A 25060-nucleotide genomic window follows, 5' to 3' on the forward strand; every position below is an offset into this window, starting at 1 on the left:
ATGACGCACACTTTACCGATTCTACCGAATGTAACAGAGCTGACAGAAAAAGCCAACTCTTCTTCTGCTCCTTTGTTCTGCGCGAGAGCGAGCGAGAGGGTATGCTAAAAAAATTCTTAAACTGCGTTGATTTTGTTCAAAGTGTTCGAAGTTAGACAAGGTGCTGGCGGTATGCGTGTGCAAAAAGGCAAACCGACCGACTTCGAGCCGTACTGAGAGTCGCGAACCTCTCCGTCTGTCAGTTGTCAACTAGTAGTGGAAGAGAACGGTTCAAAACAAGCGGTGGTCTGTATCGTCCTGTTCGCGATTACTGTGTGGTGGACATTTTCTTCGGTCAAAAGCAACTTGCGGGTGTACTTTACGGTCACGAGACGGTTTCCGATCGATTCAGGACATCCGGGGGATCCTAACGCGCTACCGTCCAGGGCGGATTTGCTGCGTTCGAGGCAAGGTAAGGGTAATGGAAATAATTTTTCCTTTGCACACTCTCATCGCTCCACGGTGGGATCCGCTGGCAGACGAGACGGATGATACTGCTCGCGGGTGAGACGTGATCGGCGGTCCTGCTCGCACCAACGGTGCCAACCGTCAGAGCGTTCGATTCGGTTGGCCAACAGCGCTTTCGTTTACTCACGGTGGGTGCGTGTTCGAGCGTTTTGTACGCTGCCTGTCGAATTTGGCTCTCGCTGGTGAGCGCATGAGCCGCGAGTACGGCGAGAGAAAACGGATCGTCGTGAGCGGCATGAGAACGGTATCACTTGCAAATTCGTGAAGGCAAACGCGAGATGCAGCGCCGCTCTGTGCATTTTGCTCGAGACACCATGATTTACGATGGTTTGGGTCTACGATAGGAGTATTCCGGTTGATTTGAGCACCAGATGATTTTGGGAATGTTTATATTTTAAGATATCTGATTCGCGGAACGCGGAATCGCTGTAAACAGAAAGGGCCCAGCGCACTGCTAAGCCTTTGTTGACGCAATGCAAACGACAATGCGAATTAGCAACGATTCGGATGGCAATTTCGATTGACGTGACGTTTAATGCTTCACACAGGATAACACAGGAAAGCAAGTTGAGTTCATCACTCGACTGTGGTAAGGTTAGAAAAACTTGTTCTTTTTCCTCTTTTGTACATCCAAGAACAAATTAACATGGAAATCTTTGAAAAGAAAATGTGTTACTGATACTTAAACATATAGCACTGTATTAGAGATTTAATAGATAGGTTCTTATTCAAAACAGTTTAGCTATTAGTTCATGAAATTAGTTTCTTATCGGTATTGTCAAGCAAGAGAATTTAAAAAAACTAGAACAAGAAAAATTGAAAATGACTGAAGATGCTTAAGTTAAAATAAAATAATGACACTGCATTTGTCATGCCTAGTACAAGATTAAGTCTAAACATTAATTGGGCAGTGATCAATTTGATGCTAATAGTAATTGATGATAAATTAGTGATTGCCTTGGTGTAAACAGTAATACCAAGTAAGGTAATCGAATTGTTTGTAGTGACCTTGCTAGCATTCATTTGTGCTGTTGAGAGAAGAAACAGTTTCAGGATGCATTCAAATATTCCAATTCAATGCTTTAAATGTAGTTTTGTCACACATAGAAACTGCTTCAGGATTGAAATTTTATTCTTGTAAGACATTTATATAACTGCTGACATCTACTCGGCGATGATTACTTCTATTACAGTTCTTTCAGATGCGGAACATAAGTACGCAACGGTTCTAAACACTAATTTTAACTGTATTCACAAATGTGAGATTGCCATCTTAATAGCCACTGATCTAGCGGTGTCCTTAAACTTTTTGTTTGTTAATCGAAAGTAACTGAATAGTGGACGGAAACCGCTAATAACAGATGCTGGGAATCCCAGAACTATTTCGTGAAAATCCGTAGATTTTACGGATTTTTATGGATTTCTACGGATTTACCCTGTTTTCTACTTCTTTTCTACGGATTTCTCATATATTTCTAAATCCGTAGAAGTGAACAAATCCGTAGATCTACGGATAAATCCGTAGATCTGACAAGCCTGGCTGGGACAAATATTTGGTAGAAGAGACACCAATGCCAATAAGATGATTTAGGACAAACCGATTTGATTTGATATTCTCCTCAAAGGTTTCAATTCTTTGAAACCCTAGCAAACAGTTACAACTTTTCCGATAGTCCTATCCTCACTTGAGTAATCAAGTTCCTGGAGAGTTGTTGGGAATGTTACAATGTCTGTAATTACGGTTGCATTTGAAAGAAGATTGTTTATTTAAATCCTTTACTTGGTGAAACATCCATCCTGTTTTACAGCAGGAAGTAATTAAAGTGCTTCAAGAAATTATATAAATAATTTCAACTTAATAGTCTTAGCAGGTTTAATTTATGCCTGTAGGGAATTGATCTGTTGCGCTAATTTTGATTTTGATCACATACATGTGTTTTTTTTTGCAGTTTACACCCGATGTTAACACAGTGCTAATTGGAAAAGATTTGGGGCATATATTTGGAACAAATTAAATCATCAATTAATTTCACAAAACATTACCCAGCTGGGTGACGTTGTGCATACATTCAATATCATTTTTGTTTGAAAGAGAACACAATCTAATATTGCCTCAATTGAACTATGATATATCATTTCTCAAATTGATGAAATTCCTAAAAAGATAATGGGTTTATCATACTCCAACCTTTCCCGTTATATTTACGTTCATTATTTTTGAAACTCCTTGATCAGAATAACCTAACAAATACCGAGAAATACCGTCATTGTGAACTATTTTCTTTTTCCTAACTTATTTTTAATTGTTTGAGCATGACCCCTTTACTGCCACACTTCACTTTCAACACGGATTCGTCTCGGTAGATCTCCAGTGCCTTATCTGGAATTCCCTAAGGCAGCCATTTGGAACCGTTGATCTTCTTGTTTATCCTTCACTGACGATTTAAAGAATTACATAAAAATCCGTTCCATGGTGCATGCAGCCTGCCTCCAGCTAGAGTTCGATAGCTTCATGAACTGGTGCAACCTGAAATGTATGCTCGTCAATGCTGGAAAATGCTCTGTAATTATCTTAGCTAATCCTGTTATCTTAGGCCTTTGCCATGCTGAACTCCAACGCGAGCGATCGGGCGAGAGCCTTGACGTAGGTGAATGAATAGCCGTAAGTAGAGCTGTTCATTAACCCACGGCAAGGCTCTCGTCCGATCGCTCGCGTTGGCGCTCAGTATGACAAAGGCCTTAGACTAGAAGTTCTGTGGTACCGAATTCAACGAGTCGATCATGTAAAAAATCTCAGTGTTATCTAGTAACGAATTTCTATATTCCACTACGTCAGAGCAAATCTACTGAGGAATAAAGGAACGACATCGTGATTTACGGCGCAAGTAAGCAAGAGATGCCAGATAATAGTGTTTATGAACTAAGCTTATGTGGTGGTAGGTTGAAACTGTAGAATTTTACGGTGCGCTTCAAGCAGCACGCCAGGTCAATACTGGGACAAAATCAAGCGAATAAAGAAGGGTTTTGACAGCAGTTAGATTGGATCCAGGTCAAAACGAGGTGAGCTTGTGAAATAAAGAAATATAGCCAGCTAACTTTCAAAGGACATGTTTCCTACATACTGGATAACACATCGAAAACACTTCTGGATTCATTTACCGTATCGCAAAGGACTTTACCTCAAGGGATTATATTGTTCTACTCACGAATACCGTTCCGTTGTCTAGCACCCATATTACCAAAACGGGATGGTGAGGATTGAATCGTTTGAAAGAGTTTGTTTGCTGCCCCGATACGATGCACACGATGCATACTGATGATACCCTTCCAACGCACTGACTACGGACAATACAGCACTATAGTCGGTACACAGCGAGTCTTTAATAGAGAGGCTGCCGTCTTCGATTTGAGCTTTTCTCGTGATACAGTCTGACTCAGCTTTTCTGTGTTTTTTGCCACAAATGACGAAAAAGGAATTCGATATCGATAAGTAAAGACACTTAATCGTCATTGAGACATCTATTGTCCGTTGATGTAGATTTAATAATCACGTAAAAAAAGGAGGCAAGAGTTGAGTGGATTGTTCTGGCAGTATGTAGTTCTGTGTAGATCATTCCATGCTACTTCGCAAATCGATTCTGATCGGCCATTTCCGATTTCGCTGAAACTTTCTATAGTTGTTCTTTTTTGATGAGAGAACGGTAGACTTCTCGGATACGCTGCTCCTATTTGGGCTCCGTTTTATATTTCGCTCGTTATCAAAATTGAACGGATACAGAGATTGTTCATTAGAATACGCAATTTACCATGGCAAGATACTCTTCATTAGCTCGCTGCGCATTAATCAATTTGGAACCGCAAGGAGCAAGGCGACTAAGGATCAAGATAATGCTTATTTGCGACATATTTGACGAAATCATCGACTGCGGTCAATTGCTTAAGGAAATTCTACTCTATGTTTCACGCCGACAACCAAGAAGCTGCTCCTATTTAGGCTCCGAAAAGCGAATATCATGGATAATTTTTTTTTTACACGGAGACTGAGATTATTTTACATTTCTTGACATTGATTATAATTACATTTTCTTCGCACCATCGTAGTAGATTGTCTACATCACGTTGGAGAGCCGAACAATCGAGATTGAAATTGATGATCCTGTACATCTTCAGGTAGTCTGCATACAAATGCTTGAAACATGATACACGAGAACACAAATCATTCACGAACAATATAAAGATCAGCGGCACCAGGATACTGCCTCGTGGAACACCCGAGGTGATAGAAAAAGATTCCGAACAAGTTGAATGTAACTTTATGAGAGCATATCGATTGGTTAAGTAAGAACGGATCCATTCATCCAGCCAATCAGGGAGACCTAATGCTCTTGGTTTATCACACGCATGCGAAACCATGTCGACTGCTTTTGCAAAACCAATGTAGACGGAGTCAACATGATTGCGTAGTTCAATCTCTCGAAACAGTGCATTATAAACGGACTGAAAAATCAAAAGGGTTGTATGAAAAACCACGATCGCGAGGTTGACGTAGAACTACATACGGTTGTTTGTTACATTACTTGTATTGAATATGTTTGAAATTTTGTGCCAAAAAGGAGTTGAGGTGCTACCGAATTTCAATTTGCACATACATCACTGAATTGAAATGGAACAAACAATATACAACGCAAACTAGTTGCAACAGTTAGAGTGCGTGCAGATTAAAATAAAAAGTAAATAGTAAAAAGTGGGTGAATGATTTTAATTCTAGTGCAAAACGAGAAAATAATAAATCTTCTATAATTTGTCTGTTGTTCTTATAAGGACAATTGTTGTTTATTTTCATGTCGGATATGATGTTGATCGCATCGCCTTTTTCTGTTAACACAGTTGAAGGCTGTTATTACACTGAACTTTTGAAGCACCATATATTTTAATGCCAGCATTCCAAATCGTTTGTGTGTTCTTAAAAACGGGAACTTTTCATTAGAAGAAATGTCGGCTAATGTACCTACTGATGATGCTGCTCGCTACTGCACAAAGACAGCTTTTACTAGAGGAAGTGCCGCTGTACCAGCTGGCCCTGCCAATATCGCTGCTGATACCACTGCTGCTGCTGATGCTATCCGCTGACACAGCTGCTGCTGTTAAGCAAGGCTTGTTGTCGCTGTAGAACTAATATGAGCAGTTTCTGAAACATGCCAAATAGTACATTCCGAACTACTAGGTCTATGATTCTGTCGACCGTGCTCGGGAAAGCAATCATATAACGACCAATCAGAGATCGTATTTTGCGTTTTGACAAAGCTTGATAACTTCCAATAGTACAATAGTTCGAAAAAAAATAATTTTTTTTCTGCATTTGGGAGTATTCTTAGAAGATTTTCCAATTGATTGCTGCAATGACAAAGGAAATCCATCGAAAATCAACCGATTTATTATCATTCGAATTGACATTTTTCACTTTTTCCGGTTTTAGATTTTTATTCTACATCCCTATATAGCCGAACTTTCTGAGAGACGTAGTTTTAGTTGTCCAAGATTACTCCCTTGGGGAACGCCGGAAGTGTTTGTGCCAGTGGTTGCTGCCAAAGTAGTTTTTGAAGAAATTGTCCGCCCGACTCTTTTGAGCAAGTTGGAGAATATCTCAGGGTGGCCACTCAATCGGGAAAACAGGAAATGCGCGAAAAAGTCGGGAATTGAATTACATCGGGAAAAATGCGGGAAAAAGTCGGGAATTTTTTTATTTAATCGGGATTTTGTTACCAAGATTTTTTCAAAGTATTGTGTATGATGCAATAACAAATGATGGAGAAGTTGTAAGTGCAGGACTGCAAGTTGGTCCCTTAAAAGTCACATTTTTCTTCAGCAGTCAATTTTTTAACCAAAAAGTCACTAAACTTACTTTTTTTGACCCTCTGACCAGCTGACTACTTTTATCAGTCCTGCTTTTCAAATTAAATAAATGTTGACACCAAATGTCTTAGAATAGCATAAAACGTCGAAATCTGTTGTTATCTAAAAAAATTGAATGGCCTCTGTGGGACTTCTCAAGATGGTAAAGCGAATTGAAACCGGGGTAGAAAATCGGTCCGGAGTCTGGGAATGGAAGTTGCCAGTATATCGAGAAAACATTTTTAGTGAGAGAATCAATCATAAATTCTCATATGTTCAATAGAAACTTTCATTTTCTAAGAGCAATGCAAAATAAGTTTCACTGTACAATCTTACTAACATCACTAGTTATTAGTAGTTATTTGAATAAACAAATTGAGGATAAAATAAGTAGCACACAGTTCTGATTCTCCAGTTTTTCAAATAGATTTTTATTTCAGCTAGTCTTTTTGAAGGAATATTTGGCGAACTCTAGCGAAACTAGCTACTATTTCCGCTTAGAAACTCAATGCTGGTGGGTTTTTGGGTTAGGGACGAACTTGCTATGCGGAGCAAGTAATTGAAAAAAACATTACAAACTTGCCACAAAATAGAGCAAACATTATTTTGGAATTTTTTGAAAAACTAATTTTTGTACATTTTTCAAATTTGTATTTTTCTGTAAATCACACAATTTGACTGTAAAAACCTAAATTAATCCACCTAGCGGTCAGACCCAGCCTTTCTCATTCAAACTTTTATTTGTAAAAATAGATTTACATGAACGTTCATGCAAATCTATTAAATGAAGCGTTCATGCAAATCTATTAAATGTATATTCACTCTTTAGGTTCTAAAATCTTGATGTTGTAATCTATACATATAAAAATGTAGTCCGGTCTGTCAGTCTGTTTGATCCATATAGGCTCGAAAACTACCGAACCGATCGATGTGAAAATTTGTATGTAGGGGTTTTTGGTCCCGATAAAGGTTCCTATGATAGTATGAGACCCCTCCCTCTTCTGGAAAGGAGGGGTCCAATACAAATGAAACATACATTTCTGCACAACTCAAAAACAAACCAAGCAAATGAAACCGAATTTGGCATGTGGATGTTTTAAAGGGTAAAAAATATGTCCATAATGGTTCGACGCCACTCCCTCTTATGGAAGCACATGTGTCTGCACAAATTTCTGCACATCTCGCGAACTAATCAACTAAATGGAACCATATTTGGCAGGTGAATGTTTTTAGTGGTAACAAATGATACATAGCTGCTGAAATCGACCACAGACCCCATTTTGGATTCTAGGTTGGCGACTTCCGGTTCCTGGGAAACAGCGGAAAATGATCGAATTACACCCAATATGGGTGTTTCTTCAACCAGAATGACGTTCAGAGGCCAGAAATTATTTTAAATACCATTTTGAAATCCAAGATGGCGACTTCTGGTTTGTGAAAAACAGCCTAAAATAACCAAATACCATCCAATATGAGTATCTCTGGAACCAGAATGATGCAATGAGCTAACAATTGACCTCAGGCACCATTTTGAATCGCTAAATGGCAACTTATAGGAAACAGTCGAAAATGACCAAATAATACTCAACATGGATATCACCGTAATCGAGATGATGCATAGAAACCAAACATTGACCCTTGACACCATTTTGAATTTAAAGACGACCACTGTTAGTTTCTGGAAAAGAACCAAAATAACTAAATACCTCTCAATATGGGTATTTCCGGTGTCAGATTGATGCCAGAAAATCTGCTGAAAATGACCGAATACCACCCAATATGAATATATTCAGAATTAGGGCGCCAAAAGCCAAAAGTCGAAGATTTTGTCATTTCGATAAAACCATTCATTTCAAACGATTTGTCTTTTGACTTTGATCATATCCTATGGCCGATTCGTCGTGCATTTGCAGACTTTAAACACATCGTAAGGAATCAACGAATTTGGAACGTCCAAATAGTACAAAACCACATTTAAATTATGTTGAGACCACATATATCAATCAAAACAGGTATAGTTTTAAATAGCCTTTGAATTTCTTTTCTTTCCATAACTTTTAAGCCACATATCAAATTGTTATGAAGTTTGTTATTTGTAAGTTTGAGAGATGACTTGTTCGTATGACACTAGTTATGTTCAAATTAGTCATGTAATCTTTGAAATAATAGACTTTCGTTGTTTTATTAAAAATTTAATACATAACGATGGCTTAAGTTCAATTACAATCAAATGAAATGGGAACGTATAGGGCAGCCAAACTTTGAAACCACGTGTTCAATCATAATTCATCAGTTAACCCTTAACTAGCCCGCTCATCTGATATTAATATTGATCAAATCGGTTGTGTAGTTTCTGAGATAATGAAGTTTCGTGATTTTCACATTTCGGTACTTTACAAACGAAGTTACAGTCCGATTACATTACGAGGCAGCTAGACTTATTAGTTGACACTAATTTTGTAGAAATCGGGTCAGCCATCACTGAGAAAAGTGAGTGAGTTCAAGTAGTCTTCGGAATATGTTCCTTTTCATAGCTGGATTTCACATTTTTAAACATAACAGGAAAAGTAATAGTCTGATTGCAAAACAAATTAATTGGGTCTTATGGGGCAACTAGACCTTCCATTTGACACTGATTTTATGAAAATCGGTTCAGCCATCTCTGAGAAACATGAGTGAGATTAAGTAGTCTTCAAAACACGTTCTTGTTATAACTTTTGAACCACAAATTCAATTATTATGAAATTCAAAAGTTAAGGGTATTTTAGGTAGCCCGTTCATTTGAAATCAATTTTGTTCAAATCGGTTGTGTAGTTTTCGAGATAATGATGTTTCATGATTTTTACATTTTGAACCATAACCTCTAAACTAAAAATCCGATTACAATGAAATTTAAAAGGGTCCTATGGGACAACGAGACCTTTCATTTGCAATTAATTTCATGAAAATCGGTCCAGCCATCTCTGAGAAAAGTGAGTGAGGATAAAAATCTGCACAGACACACACATACACACACACACACACATACAGAAAATGCTCAGCTCGTCGAGCTGAGTCGAGTGATATATGCCATTCGGCCCTTTGGAGCACTTTTATACTTTCGGTTTTGCAAGTGATTGCTATACCTTTCTAGGAGAAAGGCAAAAATTATTTTTGATGTAAATACAATCAGAAATGTTCTTAGAAAACAGCATAATCGTTTATTTCCGGAGTGATTCGCGTTTAGGGCGCAACTAACAAAATGTAAACAAATCGTTTTATTACACCATTGGTTTCGAAAAGACTCACACAATTCATGGCAAGAATCCATTCTTTTGTATAAATCGATAAAATTATTTGAATCAAGTTTTTAGTAAAGGGCGACAAAACAGTGTACCCAAAACAAAAGATACTTTGGAACTAGGCCCTATACATTGTTTTGAAACAACGGGCTTACTTGCGAAATATTTCATAGACAGGCGACAGTAAAGGGCGGATCAAGATTGTTTGCAAAATAAAGGCGCATTTAAAGGGGCGCACCTGAAGAAAAAATATAAACAAGGCGAAAAAAATGTGGGCGTATCTCGTTGTCAGAATGCTTTAAGGCGAAATAGAGATGGACGAATCTCGTTGTCAGAATGATTTAGGGCTCATTCGAAAAGGGTTAAAAGAAAAGCGCAGATTTTAGCCATAAATGCACAAATTTAATGTAGTATTGTTAGGAAACTATAAGACAGTGTTATTTTACGTCGATTTTTGGTATTGATGTCAATGTTAGTCACTTCCTTTGAAATTACGATTTGAAAATGTACTTGCAAATCTTCAAACTGATATTCCTCAATGTTTATCTTTTGCCAGTTGCGCCCTTATCGCAAATCACTCCGGATTTATTTTATTTGTTGTTGCATACGACTTTTTACATGCTTTTTGTTTTGCAACTGATCTTAGGGTACGATGCTGGCCTAACTAGTCAGTCGTCGCATGTTCGTGTCTCGGCTCGAGAGAGACTGTTAGTGTCTGCAGGATTGTAGCGCCAGCCCTGCAATCGTCCCGTGCACTAAACAGCTGACTGCTGGTTGTGGCCAATAAACAAAAATACTTTAAATATTCTAAAAGCCAAAATAATTAGCTTGATTGGTGTGATGTTTCCGGCAATGCTGAAGATAATAATTCTATTTAAAAAATTGATTGAAGATCTCAAAAAGCTTATTTTTTGAATTCTAAGTTGCCAAATGTTACAACGATGATTATTTGAACACGAATTTGTTTCCTTTTCAACGGTTTCTGCAAGACATGTTCGTGCAGTAAAAGACTTTTAATTTGAAAAACAATGATTTAAGATCTTTTTTCTGATTCCCAGGTTATTTTTAAAGTTTCGAAATCGCTTATTTTGAAATGTTAGTCCCCAATATCATTTTTTTATCAGCTTGACCATTTTGAGCGTTGAATGCAAACAAGTTGAAGATGTTGGCAGATGACCAGAGAGATGCAACTTTGATGGACAAGCAAATCAAAATGCTGAAAAAGTTGTGAATTCACTTTTGAAAAGTTTTGAATCTATGCAACGCGTGATAAACGAAATACAGGTAAATCGCAGTATTTTTCCTGAACGTAAAATAACATTATCTTTAATTTGAGAAAAAAAAAAAACGCAAATCCATGTCACAAGTTTTGTTCCCTAAATAATCAATTCAATCAAAATATTTTTTACTTTTAGGTTAAGTAGTTTTATGTTCATCCTTAACTTCTCAGGATTTTTTCCGATGATCTGAACAACGAGAAAAAAAATGTACGCAAGTGCTGTTTTGTTTATTGTTCTCCTAACAGGTTGTTATGCGTTGAATAAAAACGGTGCTTATATCATATTTTAAGAAGACAGATAGACAAACATAATGAATGCACGAAATAGCTAACACGATTATTGACTGCTTAATGGAAGCTTTGCCAATTAGAGAATATCGCAAAAATTATATTTAACCTGTATAAAGGCAAAAGTTGCATTTTATGTAACTAATCAACTGTTTGTGTAGAATGTCCCGAGCAAATTCGGAAAAAGTGATATGCGCTATTACCATGGAACGGGGTGAAATTGATCAATTTTTATAACAATTTCCAATTAACTAGCTTCATGTACATTTTTCCCGAAATAGTATAATTTTAAAACAAGTACTGGTATGTGATCCAGTTAACCTCTATGGCTATTGGTGAAATTTCTATTGTCTATTTCATGAAATAAATTCGATAATTCTATAAGGTACTATGAGGTAAATTGGGGTGAAATTGATCACCATTGAAATCCATACATTCTTTTGGCAATGTGCTTTTTTTCGATATGCTAAAGATAAATGATGATTTCTGTGCTGAAAAATATCATTTACTGCTAGTTTGGAAAAGAAAATAACGATATTTCGGGTTAAAATTTGTTTATTTTGGTTCACGAGCTGCTTGTTGCTGAATTTGCTCTTATTTGATCGTCGTTAGACCGACTTCAATTCGGTTTGTTGCGAAAGCTCAGAAACTAGCTCTGAAAATGAAATCTTTGTGGTTTTCTGCGAATTCATCAGTATTTCTTTAATGGTATGGAATGATCATTGTTGAAAATTACATTTTTTGAGCTTTTATCAAACTTTACTCACTTCTCCAAATTTAACGTCATTAACCCTCAACTAAGATTACTTGAAGTAAATTCAATACTTTTTTTGTTATTTGGAAACTAGTTTGATCAAATTTGATTGAGTTTTGACTGAGTTAGAAGAATTTTTCGAAAATATGAAAAATTGCACCGGGCATGCAAGGGTTAACTTTGACAGGTATGTGAATCATGCAAAAGTTGCGTTTAAGGACACGTTAACATTGCCTAGTGTTGTAAGAGCAATTTCTTTTCATTAGTATTTTCTATCACAAACTTTCAGGTGATCAATTTCACCCCACTGATCAATTTCACCCCATTCCACGGTACTTCCAATTTTAAGGTTCGACCGTCGATAGAACATAACCTAGTTACCAGTTTTGACAATCGTGAATTTCTTGCAATCATGCGGGAAAAATGCGGGAACTCGAAAATGTAAAATGAGTGGGCACCCTGATATCTGAAAAGTACGTAATACAGCAAAGTTGTTTAGAATCCTAGCTTGTTTTCTGTAGAACAGACGGAAGAGTCGGTATCACAATAATACAAGCCTTTCCCGAGCCTTGAACTATGAAATCGAGAAGTGGGTGATCAATACAGCCAGAGTAGGTTTCCTGTTAATACTAATCACTTACGAATTTGCGTTGCTCAATATTTAAAAACAACAAAAATTGAGAACTCATTTACGGATGGTGTTTCTAGCAAGAAGTGGGTAAGCGGTTACATATATTGTCACGAGAGCTGCCAGATGTTTTATTGAAAAATGTATGCAACTGCGCAAAAAACTGGAAAAAATCTATCCGTGATTCGAAAAAATTTCGCTCGCGCAGGCAAAATTCTGTAAAAATTAGCACACACTTTCAGCAAGCCACCGTAAATATAAGAGACTGACAAAAATCTGCAAACACACGGATTCTAAAAATTTGCCTCTTGCAGAGAAATCTACATATCTCGTACCGCTGATCGTCACCCAAACACCCCTGGGAGGGTTGCCAGCGCGATATCCACACAGAGATCTGTTGTAAATGAGCAGCAGATTTTCGAATTACTAATTGGATACAATCTTATATTCAATAGATTTTCTAGAAATCAATACTGTGGTATGATTTGCAATTATATGAATTAAACAGGGTTTTTTTTTGCGAAGCGCGCAGCTTCAATCCACGGAGTTTTGACCCTTCTCACAGTGCATGGAATTGAAGACTTAAAAATTTATTAAGTTAGTTTTAATATCTCAAAGTAAATAGACAATTGTACCATTTTTACTTGAAATGATATAAAATATGCTAACCAAATCATATTCAACATAACAAATACGGGGAAATTTATAATTTAACAATTTATGAAACTTTAATCCTTCTTAACTGCACGGAATTAGGGCGCCTGACGATACAATGTTTTTCCACGAATATCAAAATAAAAGGAATATTGTATACAAATGTTACTAATCCTGAAAATTTGTTCCTGAAAATGTGTCAAAAACTACAACAAAAATGTCGGGAGCCGCAGAGCTAAATGTTCTTTCCTTCGTTTGTATTGTTTTTTGAGAAATTAATTGAATTGATTAAGTTGATTTTTTTTTACATAATTTTTGAAGTAGAATACTTCTCTCAGGAAATTCGGCTACATAGGGATGTGAATTGAAAATCTAAAACCGAAAAAAGTGAAAAATATGTCCAATTTCAAATGCTAATAAATCGTTTAGTATTCGATGGATTTCCTTCGTTCTTGCAGCAATAGATTGGAAAATCTTCTAAGATTCTTCCCAAAAGAAGACAATTGTAATTTTATTATTCACACTATTGTACTATTGAAAATAGTCAAACCTTGTCAAAACGAAAAATTCGACCTCTGATTCGTCTTTATATGATTGCTTCCCAAGTACGGTCGACAAAATCATATACACTAAGGTCGCTTTTTACGCGGGGGATACGTGCCGCGTGAAAAAAAACGCGTAAATTCCGGAATCCGCGTAAAAAAAACCGCGTAAATTCCGAAATCCGCGTAGAAAAAAAAAACGAAATCCGCGTAAAACATGCTATTTGGCCTATATAGGAGTCTGTTTCAGTCGGAGCCGCTCATAATAGTTCTAGACAGCGACAACAGCAGTCGTCCTCCCTTAGCAGCAGCACTAGCAGTGAAGTGGATACCAGCGATGGCGGAAAGCGGCCACAGCTATGGCGTAGCAATGGATAGCGCACTAGTTGCAGTGGATTCCAGTAACGATATCAGCTGGGCCAGCTTATGCAGGGACAGTGGATACCAATGACAGCGTATAGCGGCCACAACTGTGGCATGGCTATGGATAGCGAACTAATTGCAGCGGATCTCAGCATCGATAGCGGCTGATGCAGTGAGGCACTTTAGTGAAATGCAGTCTCTGTGCGATAGTGGCCACTAGTAAATGCATTCAATGAAAAGTTGACTCATTTTGACAACACGTGAGCCGTCTAGTTTTTAATGTTAAATCAGCTTTCCACAGTTTATTTTATCACAAGGAATATTTTATTCACACTGTCAGTGACAACGCAAAGATATGATCGGCATCTTATCCGATACTAAAATGAACAACAAATTGTTCTTTTCAGGACGAAATAAAAACTTGATCGAAGAGTTAATATTTTATAATGAGTTAATTCACATTTTAAAATTTGTAAAAGTTATAAATTTTACTTCATCTCCGTGTCTCAAAACGTACTGAATTATCTTTTCTTTCAGTCATGAGCACGGCATCCGAAAAAGTTTCATCTCAAAATTTAAAAATTGTCAAGCCCCAACCATGACAAGCAACTTACTATATATTTGAAAATGGTCAATCCTTGTTGAAGCGCAAAATTCAATTGATCTGATTAGTCAACGTTTATTTACTAGAAAAAATGAATGACACGCAAGCAGCACGGGTTATCTTTCTTGTAAAAGTATTCTACTTCAACCTTGCGGTCGTGGCTTTGCATACAACCCTCCTGTTTTTTCTGATGGTTGTCCCTGTTTAGTTTTTCCCTCGACTCTGATGTGAAGTGTCAGAAATATACGCCTCACATATGAGTGTCATTATATTTGAGATATATTAGTGTTTATCTCAAGACGGTCAGATACCGTGAGACATCTCGCATAAAATTTTTCGTGATGAAGAAATAACCAATGAGTCGTGTTTTTCTCACGGGGGGCAGTTGTCCAGAAACCTCGCACGCAATTCTTGTGTCACGTTGTTTAAAAAACCGATCTTGATTTGCGAAGAGATTTCTTCAAGTACTTCCATGAAGTTCATGTATGGTAGTAACAGCATCATCAAAAAATAATACCACAATAAGCTAAGCAGCATAACATTTTATCCTTCACCTAAGCTCACTTTTTATATTTTTCCCTCTAAGATTGTCACCGAATTCAACTGCGTAAAGCATCAAGTGCATCTTCGACGGTTCAGGTGGTAACGTCAAACCGCTTCCACTAGTCCTGGCAGGCAGGCAGTGATTGTGCTCATCGATGGATGCCAACAACCTGCAGCTTAACCCTCCGATCCAAACCGTTCGGACTGCTGTTGCCCGTGTGTTACTACGACCAGCCAGAGGCGTGCGAATTTGCTTGCCATTCGCGCGATCGCTCGCAAATGCAAACTGCAATTTATCATTAGCGGTATAGTAGAGGTGCACGTAATTCAGCAATAGAACAGGCGGAGAGAAAGAGAGAACAAGAAAAATAGCTGCAGCAGCAGCAGCGGTAGCAGCAGGAGGATGCAACCAGCCATGTGATTTGGACTGGGCTGCTTGCTCCCTCTTCGTCGTCAATTGCATTTACTCAGTGACGTTGCATTGTGTTTTAGGCCATTTATTGGTAAACTTTCGATTGCGAAGAATGGTTTGGTCGTTCAAAATTTCATTAACAACAACGTTATTGAAATTAGTAATACACGTACGTAGCTTCGTGTTTCAGTGGAACACTAGCTCTAAGTCAGTAGATTGAAGGTAAGCAAGCACCAAACGGACACTACTGTAGTTCATCCGTATCATATGTTCGGCTGGGTTTGCCGTTTTTCCTCTTCGCTGGTTTTGAGAACGGTCGAGAGCGAAATCAATGTTAATTGCCTTGTTGTCTTATATAATTGAATTGGGCCACCGTTTAGCGTGCGTGCTGTTGTTTGTGTTTCAACTGCACCGGAATCACCGTGTGTTGGCGACCTGCTGCAGCAAGAAGTCCGGTGAGAAAAGTGGTGGCAAGCTTATCAACTTCGGGGAAGGCCGTCTCACGCATCGGCGCCCCCTCCTCGTGAGGGAGAGAAAAGTGAGTGCACACTCGTATAAATAGGTATGAACGTTTCACGCTAGTTGACAGTGCAGTGGGCCACGAAAACAGACTCAGGAAGCAATGACCTGATGGCTGCCGTGGTATCTGAACGAAGAATGTTTCATTGATGGCGATAAAGAGCAATTAGCTCAATGTTTAGCACACTAAACACATGCACATTAATGAGTATATGCACTCGCATGGTTTCTCATTCTCTTGACTTGACTATCTCCGCTGCGGCAGGACGTTAATAGCAACCACAGACGGCCGTTCTGTTATTCGATTTTACATCGTGATAAACGACGACTGCTTTTTAACTGTGATTAATTTTCAACGTCGAGTTTTTGAGAGTTGTCTGTTTGCTGCTAAGCACAGTTGTAGTACTACTGTTCCGTTAGAAAATTGATTGTTCCTCTACCGCAGCTCTAGTTGGTAGCCTAGCCTCTTCTGGGGTCGATATTTACTAATTTCATGCTCGCTTAGTGGAATGGAATCGAGAGACGCACATTTGAGCACAGGCTGCTGGCGGGTTTAGTTATCATAATCGTGCTAATTGGGCCGTTGTACGCGTGTCATGCTTAGAGTAATGACAAGGCGCGATTGGAATCGTTTTGTTTCATTGTTGGGGTGAATGGATATAGAAATTACAAATGACTTGTTCATGAAACAGGTAAAATCATCCCACACTTCCGAACATCTGATCGAAAAGAAGCCTCTTATTAGCTGGCGTTATGTATGATTCCAATAAAACAACAAATTATCACCCCTGCTACCGGATGTCGCTTTGGAAATAATTTAACGAAACGATGGGGAGCAGGAAATAGCGCAACCTTGGTTTAAGTGTTTTGTAGAACTATAATTGCCCACATAGATGTCAATATGCGAGCTGTTCACCGTGACTCAGTGAATATGTTGAGATAAGCGGTATTCTTGAATATGTTGAGATAAGAAATCGAACTCGAGGGGAAATTTCAATCTAGAGCTCGATAGCAATATTCTAGAGAAAGACTTGCTTTTACAAAGCTCTAACGCATGATGAAGTGCTTATTGTCATGTTATCAAAAATAAGGGTGGTTAAAATTTTCGATGATATCGAAGTTGGTATCGAAAATATCACAAATTGAATTATTGAAAGTTATTGAAAGTTACTGGTGTTTTTCATAAACAAATACGCCCTTTTCATTTGTATGTCGATCTTTTCGGAGCAAACATAAAAAATATCTCTTGAACCTCTTTTTGAAGGGCGCATTTTACTCACCATATGGTAAAAATTTTGGAAATTTAAGTAAATTTAACTCGACAATATAGTAAAATTTTTAAAAATTATATAATTTTTGCTTCCAACTGGAGTTAATTATCTTCAATTTGTTCTAAAAAACAACTAAACCGGTTAACTGGTTTCAAAGTTATGAAGTTAGATAGAGCTCACATGATATATCTAGTTATTTTCATATATTTTAAGTTCGTTCAATTTTGTTATTGTGTTTTGTTTGATTGCTTGATTTTATTCAATTTTCTATCGCGAGTCCGTGCATTTTTTGTGAAAATTGTTTGGATTTTTGCTTTATTTTTTTAATTCATTCATTCACATTTGTTTATTTTTGTTCTCATGTTATTAATGTAAATCTTACAAAGTTTAAATCATTTCTGCTTTGGCAGTCATTTTTAAAAATTGCTTTCTATTTGTATTACTTCACATGATTTAGACTGTATACGCTTTTTCTCAGCAAATTTCTAATAATATTATTAATGTTGTGGGTTTAAAAATCCGTTTTGTTTGTTTTTTTTTTTTGTCGTTTTTGTTAAATTTTTCTTATCCTTCTTCATTTTGTATGTGATTTTTTTTTAAATTTTTTAAACTTTCGTTCTTGAAATATTTTTATGCTGTTCATATGACTGTTTCACCGTTTTTCAATTATTTATTCCAGTTTCTTCATGTTCACGTTTTTGTCATATTTTTAAGAGATTTCGCATACCTTTGTCATTTTTCTCTTTCCTTTATTTTCCACTTTCTTATTTTTAACTATCTTCAGTTCAATGGCCAGTTGTTTTTTTTTTCTTGAAAATATATTCTTGAACAATCAGTATATGGTTCAAGAATATAATAATGCATTTTGAGTAACATTGGTGAACATTTCGAAAGGCTTTCGGCATCCAAACTTGTCGGTGGGGCTCTAGAGTAGTGGTTCCCAACCGGAGGTCCGCGGCCGGCAAGAGGACCGCGAAGCTCTTGGTAAGTTTGACGGGCAACTAAAATTTTTTCCAGATATTTCTGTAAAAGCAGATTTCAAACTTTTCTGCGTATTAGAACCGAGACGTGGAACAAATTAGTCTTGGAGGACGATATGAGACTACAAAATAAAGCCTCGTATTGCAAAACCTGTATCTGAAATTCTTTTTGGGGGCCGCGAAGCTCTCTGTGTTTCGCAAAGAGGGCCGAGGGGCCAAACAGGTTGGGAACCACTGCTTAGAGTAACCATGGTAGAGAGAGGGTTAAGCGGCTCTTGGACGCAAGAAAGGTTAATGCGCGACCTCTACTGTTTTGGTATTCGATCGAATACTCTTTTCTCTGGAATTATAGAGTTGCGTTCATCTATGTTGCTTTTTTTTGTGCTGAATGATGAAAAATATCAGGAAAATTAATGTTATATTTCAGAAAATGTTAGGAAAAATCAGAGAATTTAATTTTTAAACTTGAAAAGTTTCAGGTAAAATAATAAGCCGATTATTGCTTGAAACATTTTGCCAAAATTTTAACGTAGACCCAGTGAAGTCTCTATTTTACTTTACCGCATCCCATATCGCTATATTTTGCCCAATTTGATTGGGGCTTTTATGTCTCCACGCGAGACAACACTAAAACAAAAAGCAACACACCCACAGAAAAACGTCAACTCGCAACAAAGAGGATACTTCAGATCTCAACTCACCAATTATCTACGTCTACGCGGCTTTTGCGTTTCCCGCTGCAACCATGGATTGCATTCATATCTAAAAATATCATCTGATTTTCACTTTCTTCTTCGCAGATCCGCAACAAACAAACAGAAAGAACGCCAATAAAAGGTTGAATAACTATCCACCTAGCCCACTGTGAAGCTGATAAGCGCCCTTACATTGTTGTTTACCCCCCGTTTTGCCATTCCCATGCCCGCCTCCGGCGGTGATACTAGCACTGACGGCAACGGAGACGCAGCGTCTATTGGGTAATGAGTTTACACCCGCACTGTGTGCCTTGTATTACTAAGAGAAAAAAGCGTTTAGCTCATCGGAGATCTCGCGGCCCGCCAAGCGCCATAGCGTCAGCGTAGCGAAGCAGAAATGACGATCATTCTGTTCCTGGTGGACACTTCTGCGTCCATGTGTCAGAAGGCACACGTCAACGGCGTCCAGAAGAGCTATTTGGATATTGCGAAGGGAGCTGTTGAGACATTTCTCAAGTATCGGCAGCGGTCGCAGGACTGTATGGGTGATCGGTACATGCTGCTGACGTTCGAAGATCCACCGAACAACGTGAAGGCCGGCTGGAAGGAGAATCATGCCACTTTTATGAACGAGCTGAAAAACTTGCAGAGCAACGGACTTACATCGATGGGTGAGGCGCTGAAGAATGCCTTCGATCTGCTCAATCTGAACCGAATGCAAAGCGGTATCGACACTTACGGACAGGGTCGGTGTCCCTTCTATCTGGAGCCCTCGGTGATTATCGTACTCACCGACGGCGGAAAGTACTCGTTTCGCAACGGTGTACATCAGGAGATTATACTGCCACTGCACGCGCAGATTCCTGGGACCAAGCTAACAAAGGAACCGTTCCGTTGGGACCAACGGCTGTTTTCGTTGGTTTTGCGTATGAGTGGAAATCGAGTGGATGAACGTGTAGACGGGAAGGTACCACATGACGAATCTATGATCGAGAAGATGTGTGAGGTAAGTTTCTTAGTTTCGATTTGTTATGAGCTTCTATTAATTGATTGCTCTTTCATTTAAGGTGACCGGCGGTCGATCGTATAAAATTCGATCCCAGTATGTGCTGAATCAGTGCATTGAAAGTCTGGTGCAAAAGGTGCAGCCGGGTGTTGTTATTCACTTCGATCAGCTGCTGATGACGAACAACGGCGAGAATGGCGGTGCGGATCTGCAGTTCCAGCCTTTGAAGCGCATGATTTACGTGCAGAAACATCCTCAACAGAAAACCTTTCCCGTCGGATTCTGGCCTATTCCGGAGCCGTACTGGCCGGATCCGAAATCGAGCAGTCTGCCGCCAAGAGACGCTCATCCGAAGATAAAAATCATTACTCCATGCTGTGATGAACCGGTGATGTTGCGAAATTTTCCCATAGATAAGTACGAACTAGAGCCGAGCCCGCTGACGTTACAGATATTGTCGAAAAAGGAAACTAACAAGGTGTGGCCGCTGATTGTTTCGAGCGGGATGCATGGGATCGAGATGCCTTTCGGTTTCCTGAAACCGAGCAGTACGATGACAGTGGTCAATCTGTACGTGTTACCGTACAATTATCAGACATTTCTACCATTAATTAACGACTTATTCCACAAGTATAATTTGAATCCGCCTAACGACTGGATTTATAAGTTTAGCAATTACGTCAAGTCGATTCCCCAGTACTACTGTCCGTTCTTGAGACGTGCACTGGCCACGACTCCAAACGTGCCGTACCAGCTGGTGCAGTACATTCTTCCGGAGAATCTAGACAGCTATCTAAGTCCAGCAGTGGCAAACTATCTGAAACAGATGAAAAACACCGCCAAACAGGACCAGGAAAATCTGTGCCTGCGAGTGTTCAAACAGCTGAAGCAACCCAAACCGGCCTATCATCAGCTGGAAACGGTGAAGCTCAATCCCGGGCTGCAACTGAAGCGTGATCTAGTGTCGCATCCAATGCTGAAGGATGCCTTCAATAAGATGCACGCTGATATTGCCAGTTTGGACAATTACACCATTGTGGTACCGACTGTGATGCGACCGGCGGCGACGAAAAATTATCGCAATCCGTTTGATATACCCAGGCGGGACCTGATCGACGAGATTGCCAGAATGCGGGAAAATTTCTTCCGACTACCGACAAGTGGAATCACGATGTATACCAAGGATAGTGGGCATTGTCTACCGATTTCCGATATGGGTAACTATCAGGAGTATCTAAAGAACAAAGAAACACCGCTGAGAGAACTGGAACCTACCAACGTGAGGCAGCACATGTTCGGTAATCCCTATAAGAAGGATAAAAATATGGTGATGGTGGACGAAGCAGATTTAAACGACGTGGCTCCGATGAAGGGTGGTCGAGGGGAGCTAGGTGCCGGGGCGCTTAAGAATCGAACAGATCCAAACGTAAGACTGAGTCGCAAGCGAAAAGCGGGGCCAATTAGAAAAGATTACGTTTTCAAGCGCAAATACACTGGCAGTTTAAGCTCTTCGTCTAGTGTAACATCGGAGAGTTCATCACTGACAGATTTCTCGTCAGATGATGATACTGCCTCCATAGGTAGCAGCATCGGCTCGGAATCCGAGCTCGATGACGATCAGGACGGTAGGCTAGTGGTGGACTTCGAGTTCCCCAATGACAAGGACGAGGAAAGCCCAATCAACGCCCATGTACGCGAGTTTATTGAAGGTCCGGATGAAGGCGGAAGTATTGGTGCTGGTTCACCTCCTCCCGGGGAATCGACAAGTGTCCCGACAACGATACATTCGGATTATGCACAACCTTCGCCGATCAGTATGCCTTATCAACCCTTTCATCACTCTCACCCACCGCACCACTATCCCACGCACGTAACAACGGCGACGACGACCATGACCACGTCAACGCCCATAATGGCGGTTCCGATCATGAATACGTTTTCTACTTCAAGTACTATTCCTAGTAGTAGCAATAGCGGCATCGCCAGTACGAACATCACTTCGTTAGCGCCCAGTCCGAGTGACATGAAAGATGTACTGGAAATATCAAACATCTTGAAAACCTGTCACAATGGAGGTAACAGTTACGCCACACCAGAAGAATCACCTCCCGCACCCGAGCCGATCAAACCAATAAAACCCACGAAAGCCACTAAAACGGAAGCCCCGCCAACAAAGTTGCCCGAAAGCACCGTAACAAGCGAACGCATTCTTCTGAACGGTGGCGATCACATTTTACCCGTACCACCCAAATTGAAACCCCAAGTCAGTCATCCTAAGCCTCCCCAACCGCTTACCGAACAGGAGCGGCAGCGAATTCGCGAGGAAAATTACGAAACCCGCTCGATAGTTTTCAAAGACATTCGAAGGCCAGGGCGGAACTATTCTCTTCTGTTGGAGCACCTGCATCTGATTAAAGGAGATCTGCAAATTCGAACGGCGTTCATTGAAATGTGCGTTAAGGAGGCGCTACGGTTTCGACGGAAAAAGATGGCTGATAGTATCCAGGAATGGTGGGAGAATCAGCTTGCTGCGGACCAAGCAGAGCAAAAATTACTCCAAAAACAACAACAGCTGGCGAAGGTAAACTGCTTCAACAATCTGCCGGCTTCATCTTCACACTCGAATCACCAAGCAACTCGATTCAGTTCCCGGCAGCAGCAGCAATTGGCCGGATCCTCTGCCAGTACCAGTCGCAGCAGTAGTAGTCCAAGTAGTAGTCTAAGTAATCCCGGAAGCAGTAAAAGCTCCCACTTTTCCCATCAGTCACATCCTCCCAACAAACACCACCAGCAGCAGCATCATAAACATTCGAATCATCAGAGCAGTAGCAGCAGTAGGATATGAGAATGTCCGTGTCCGTGCTCCTGTTGCATCTCTTCCTCCTCCTAACCAATTACACCCATCTACTTCTCGGCGGGTCGTCGTTAAGCGGAATTGTATATTCTTTAAAGTTATTTGCTTTATATTTTATTTACCTAGTTGTTCCCTTCATCCTCATCCTACTTCTTCCTTCCCTTTGTGTCGAAACCCACATCTATTGTTGTTCAAAGCGTAGTTAAACGAAAGGACTGAGAACAAAATTTATTAGAACGGAAAGGATACCCAGTTAGTTTAATAGTAGAAGGCGTGAATGACAGGGCAATTGAGAGCGCGCAGCTAATATAGTGGATCGCGGTTCGAATCGGCACGATTCGGCTCGGTATTTTAGTAGGGCGCAGTTCTAGCGACCAGGCGCACCCGCGGGCGAGCGCAGGAGTTAAAAACACAAAACAAACAAATGAGAATGAAGGAATAAAATCAAATTGAAACAATACAAAAAACAGCTAGTGGTAAGGATAACGAGAGGATCGTGTAAATAGATAAATGTTAAATAAATTGCTATATTGTAAGTATGAAGACGGTGAGTTTGTGTTTCGTGGGGAGCAGTAGCAACGCGCTGTCGAGTCTAGAGTTCGCATCTTAACAATCCAATCGCCAGTACTGAAGCGGCCTTAATTATTAGTTGAGTCAACCAACAAGTAGAGAAAGGACATAGCTTCTTGTATCACTTCCTGTCATCCTGAGTTGCTGCTAGCAATATCATATATTTGACATGGCTAAACGTGTAACCGGCCGGTTAAAGTTGCTACTTCTCCGAGCACTATACTAAAAAGTGAATCACCCTAAAGGAAATTCATGCATTTCCAAGCGTCTGACTAATTTGGTATTTCTGGTCATAGCGTGCAAAATTCAAAATTCGGTATCAGGGAACATAATCTGTAAATTAATCGCAAAACCAGTTATAATCTTACAGTATGAGCAAGCATCGATATCAAAGGTAATTATTAGAGGTAAGTGTCCTGTAGAAAATCGAAACCTAATGGATCGTTTTTTGACCGCCTAAAATGTTAGTATGAGTTTTTTCTAAGCCTTTGACTCGATACTTAGGATTGAAGGCCACATACCATTTTAAACCATTTTCAAATAACCTAAAAAAGTGCTCATACACCAGAACGATTCTCACAGTTACTTGGGCGTGATGACCCTGGTCATAGAACTTCTGGTCTGGTCACTTTGACCCAGTTACAACCGGTGTTCGCTGTCACCGAATTATGTGATTATTGCCATTTGAAGCAACTTGGTTGGCTATAATCAGGTGGAATGGGGCATATTGTTTTTCTCATGACTGTGAAATTCAATCTTGTGATTCAGTTTCCTTTTTTCGAATCATCTATTTTGAGACACTCTAGATTGTATTGAGAGCCAAGCTACCTTCTCGCTACCGATGCCAACCAAGCTTAAACTTGAGTTCAGGTTTTACCAATGATTATAATAACGGTTTTCTTTTTTTTTCACAGGTATCAATCACCAATAATCAGTAAGGAGGCGAATTTCATATCTTTAGTCTTGTACTGATCTGAAATCGAGCATCGTATTTGAACAGAATTACATTTTCCCTTTTTCAGCTCTTGGTTTCGTGTCCTTAGACCCTTTTATGTGATGTTTTGACCCTTTATCGATCATAAGGAATTATGCACAGAATCTACAAAACCCCCATTGGAACGGAATACAATGCTTGCATGAAGATGAACTCATGCACCCACAACTCAACACTTATTGTTTAAATGTTACTCATTTAATTTAATTTATTGAAATTTTGGCAGGAAGCAATACACCAATGACAGTGTATGAAGGCAGTATCTATATTCGTATGGATACATAATTTTCTGTCAGTCCGTAAAACGGTTTATTACCTAAAATCTTAGAGCCCTATTACTCGCCGTTCATGAGACGAGAGTTTGTCGATCAATGTAATGGAAGATTATAGCTTTTTAACCATTCCTGTGAATTTTGGTGCCCTT

At 39.3% G+C, this 25060-nt stretch overlaps 1 protein-coding gene across 1 annotated transcript; it reads left to right on the forward strand.

Annotated features, from left to right (window-relative positions):
• Positions 1 to 187: 187 nt before the first annotated feature.
• LOC129717072 (integrator complex subunit 6) lies at positions 188 to 23615 on the forward strand. The gene is made up of 3 exons (XM_055666917.1): positions 188 to 451; positions 19318 to 20218; positions 20280 to 23615. The coding sequence occupies exons 2-3, from the start codon at positions 19610 to 19612 to the stop codon at positions 23061 to 23063; spliced, it is 3393 nt and encodes a 1130-aa protein (XP_055522892.1). The 5' UTR covers positions 188 to 451; positions 19318 to 19609; the 3' UTR covers positions 23064 to 23615.
• Positions 23616 to 25060: the final 1445 nt, after the last annotated feature.

The sequence above is a fragment of the Wyeomyia smithii genome, chromosome 1 (assembly GCF_029784165.1).
Source record: "Wyeomyia smithii strain HCP4-BCI-WySm-NY-G18 chromosome 1, ASM2978416v1, whole genome shotgun sequence".
NCBI lineage: Eukaryota > Metazoa > Arthropoda > Insecta > Diptera > Culicidae > Wyeomyia > Wyeomyia smithii.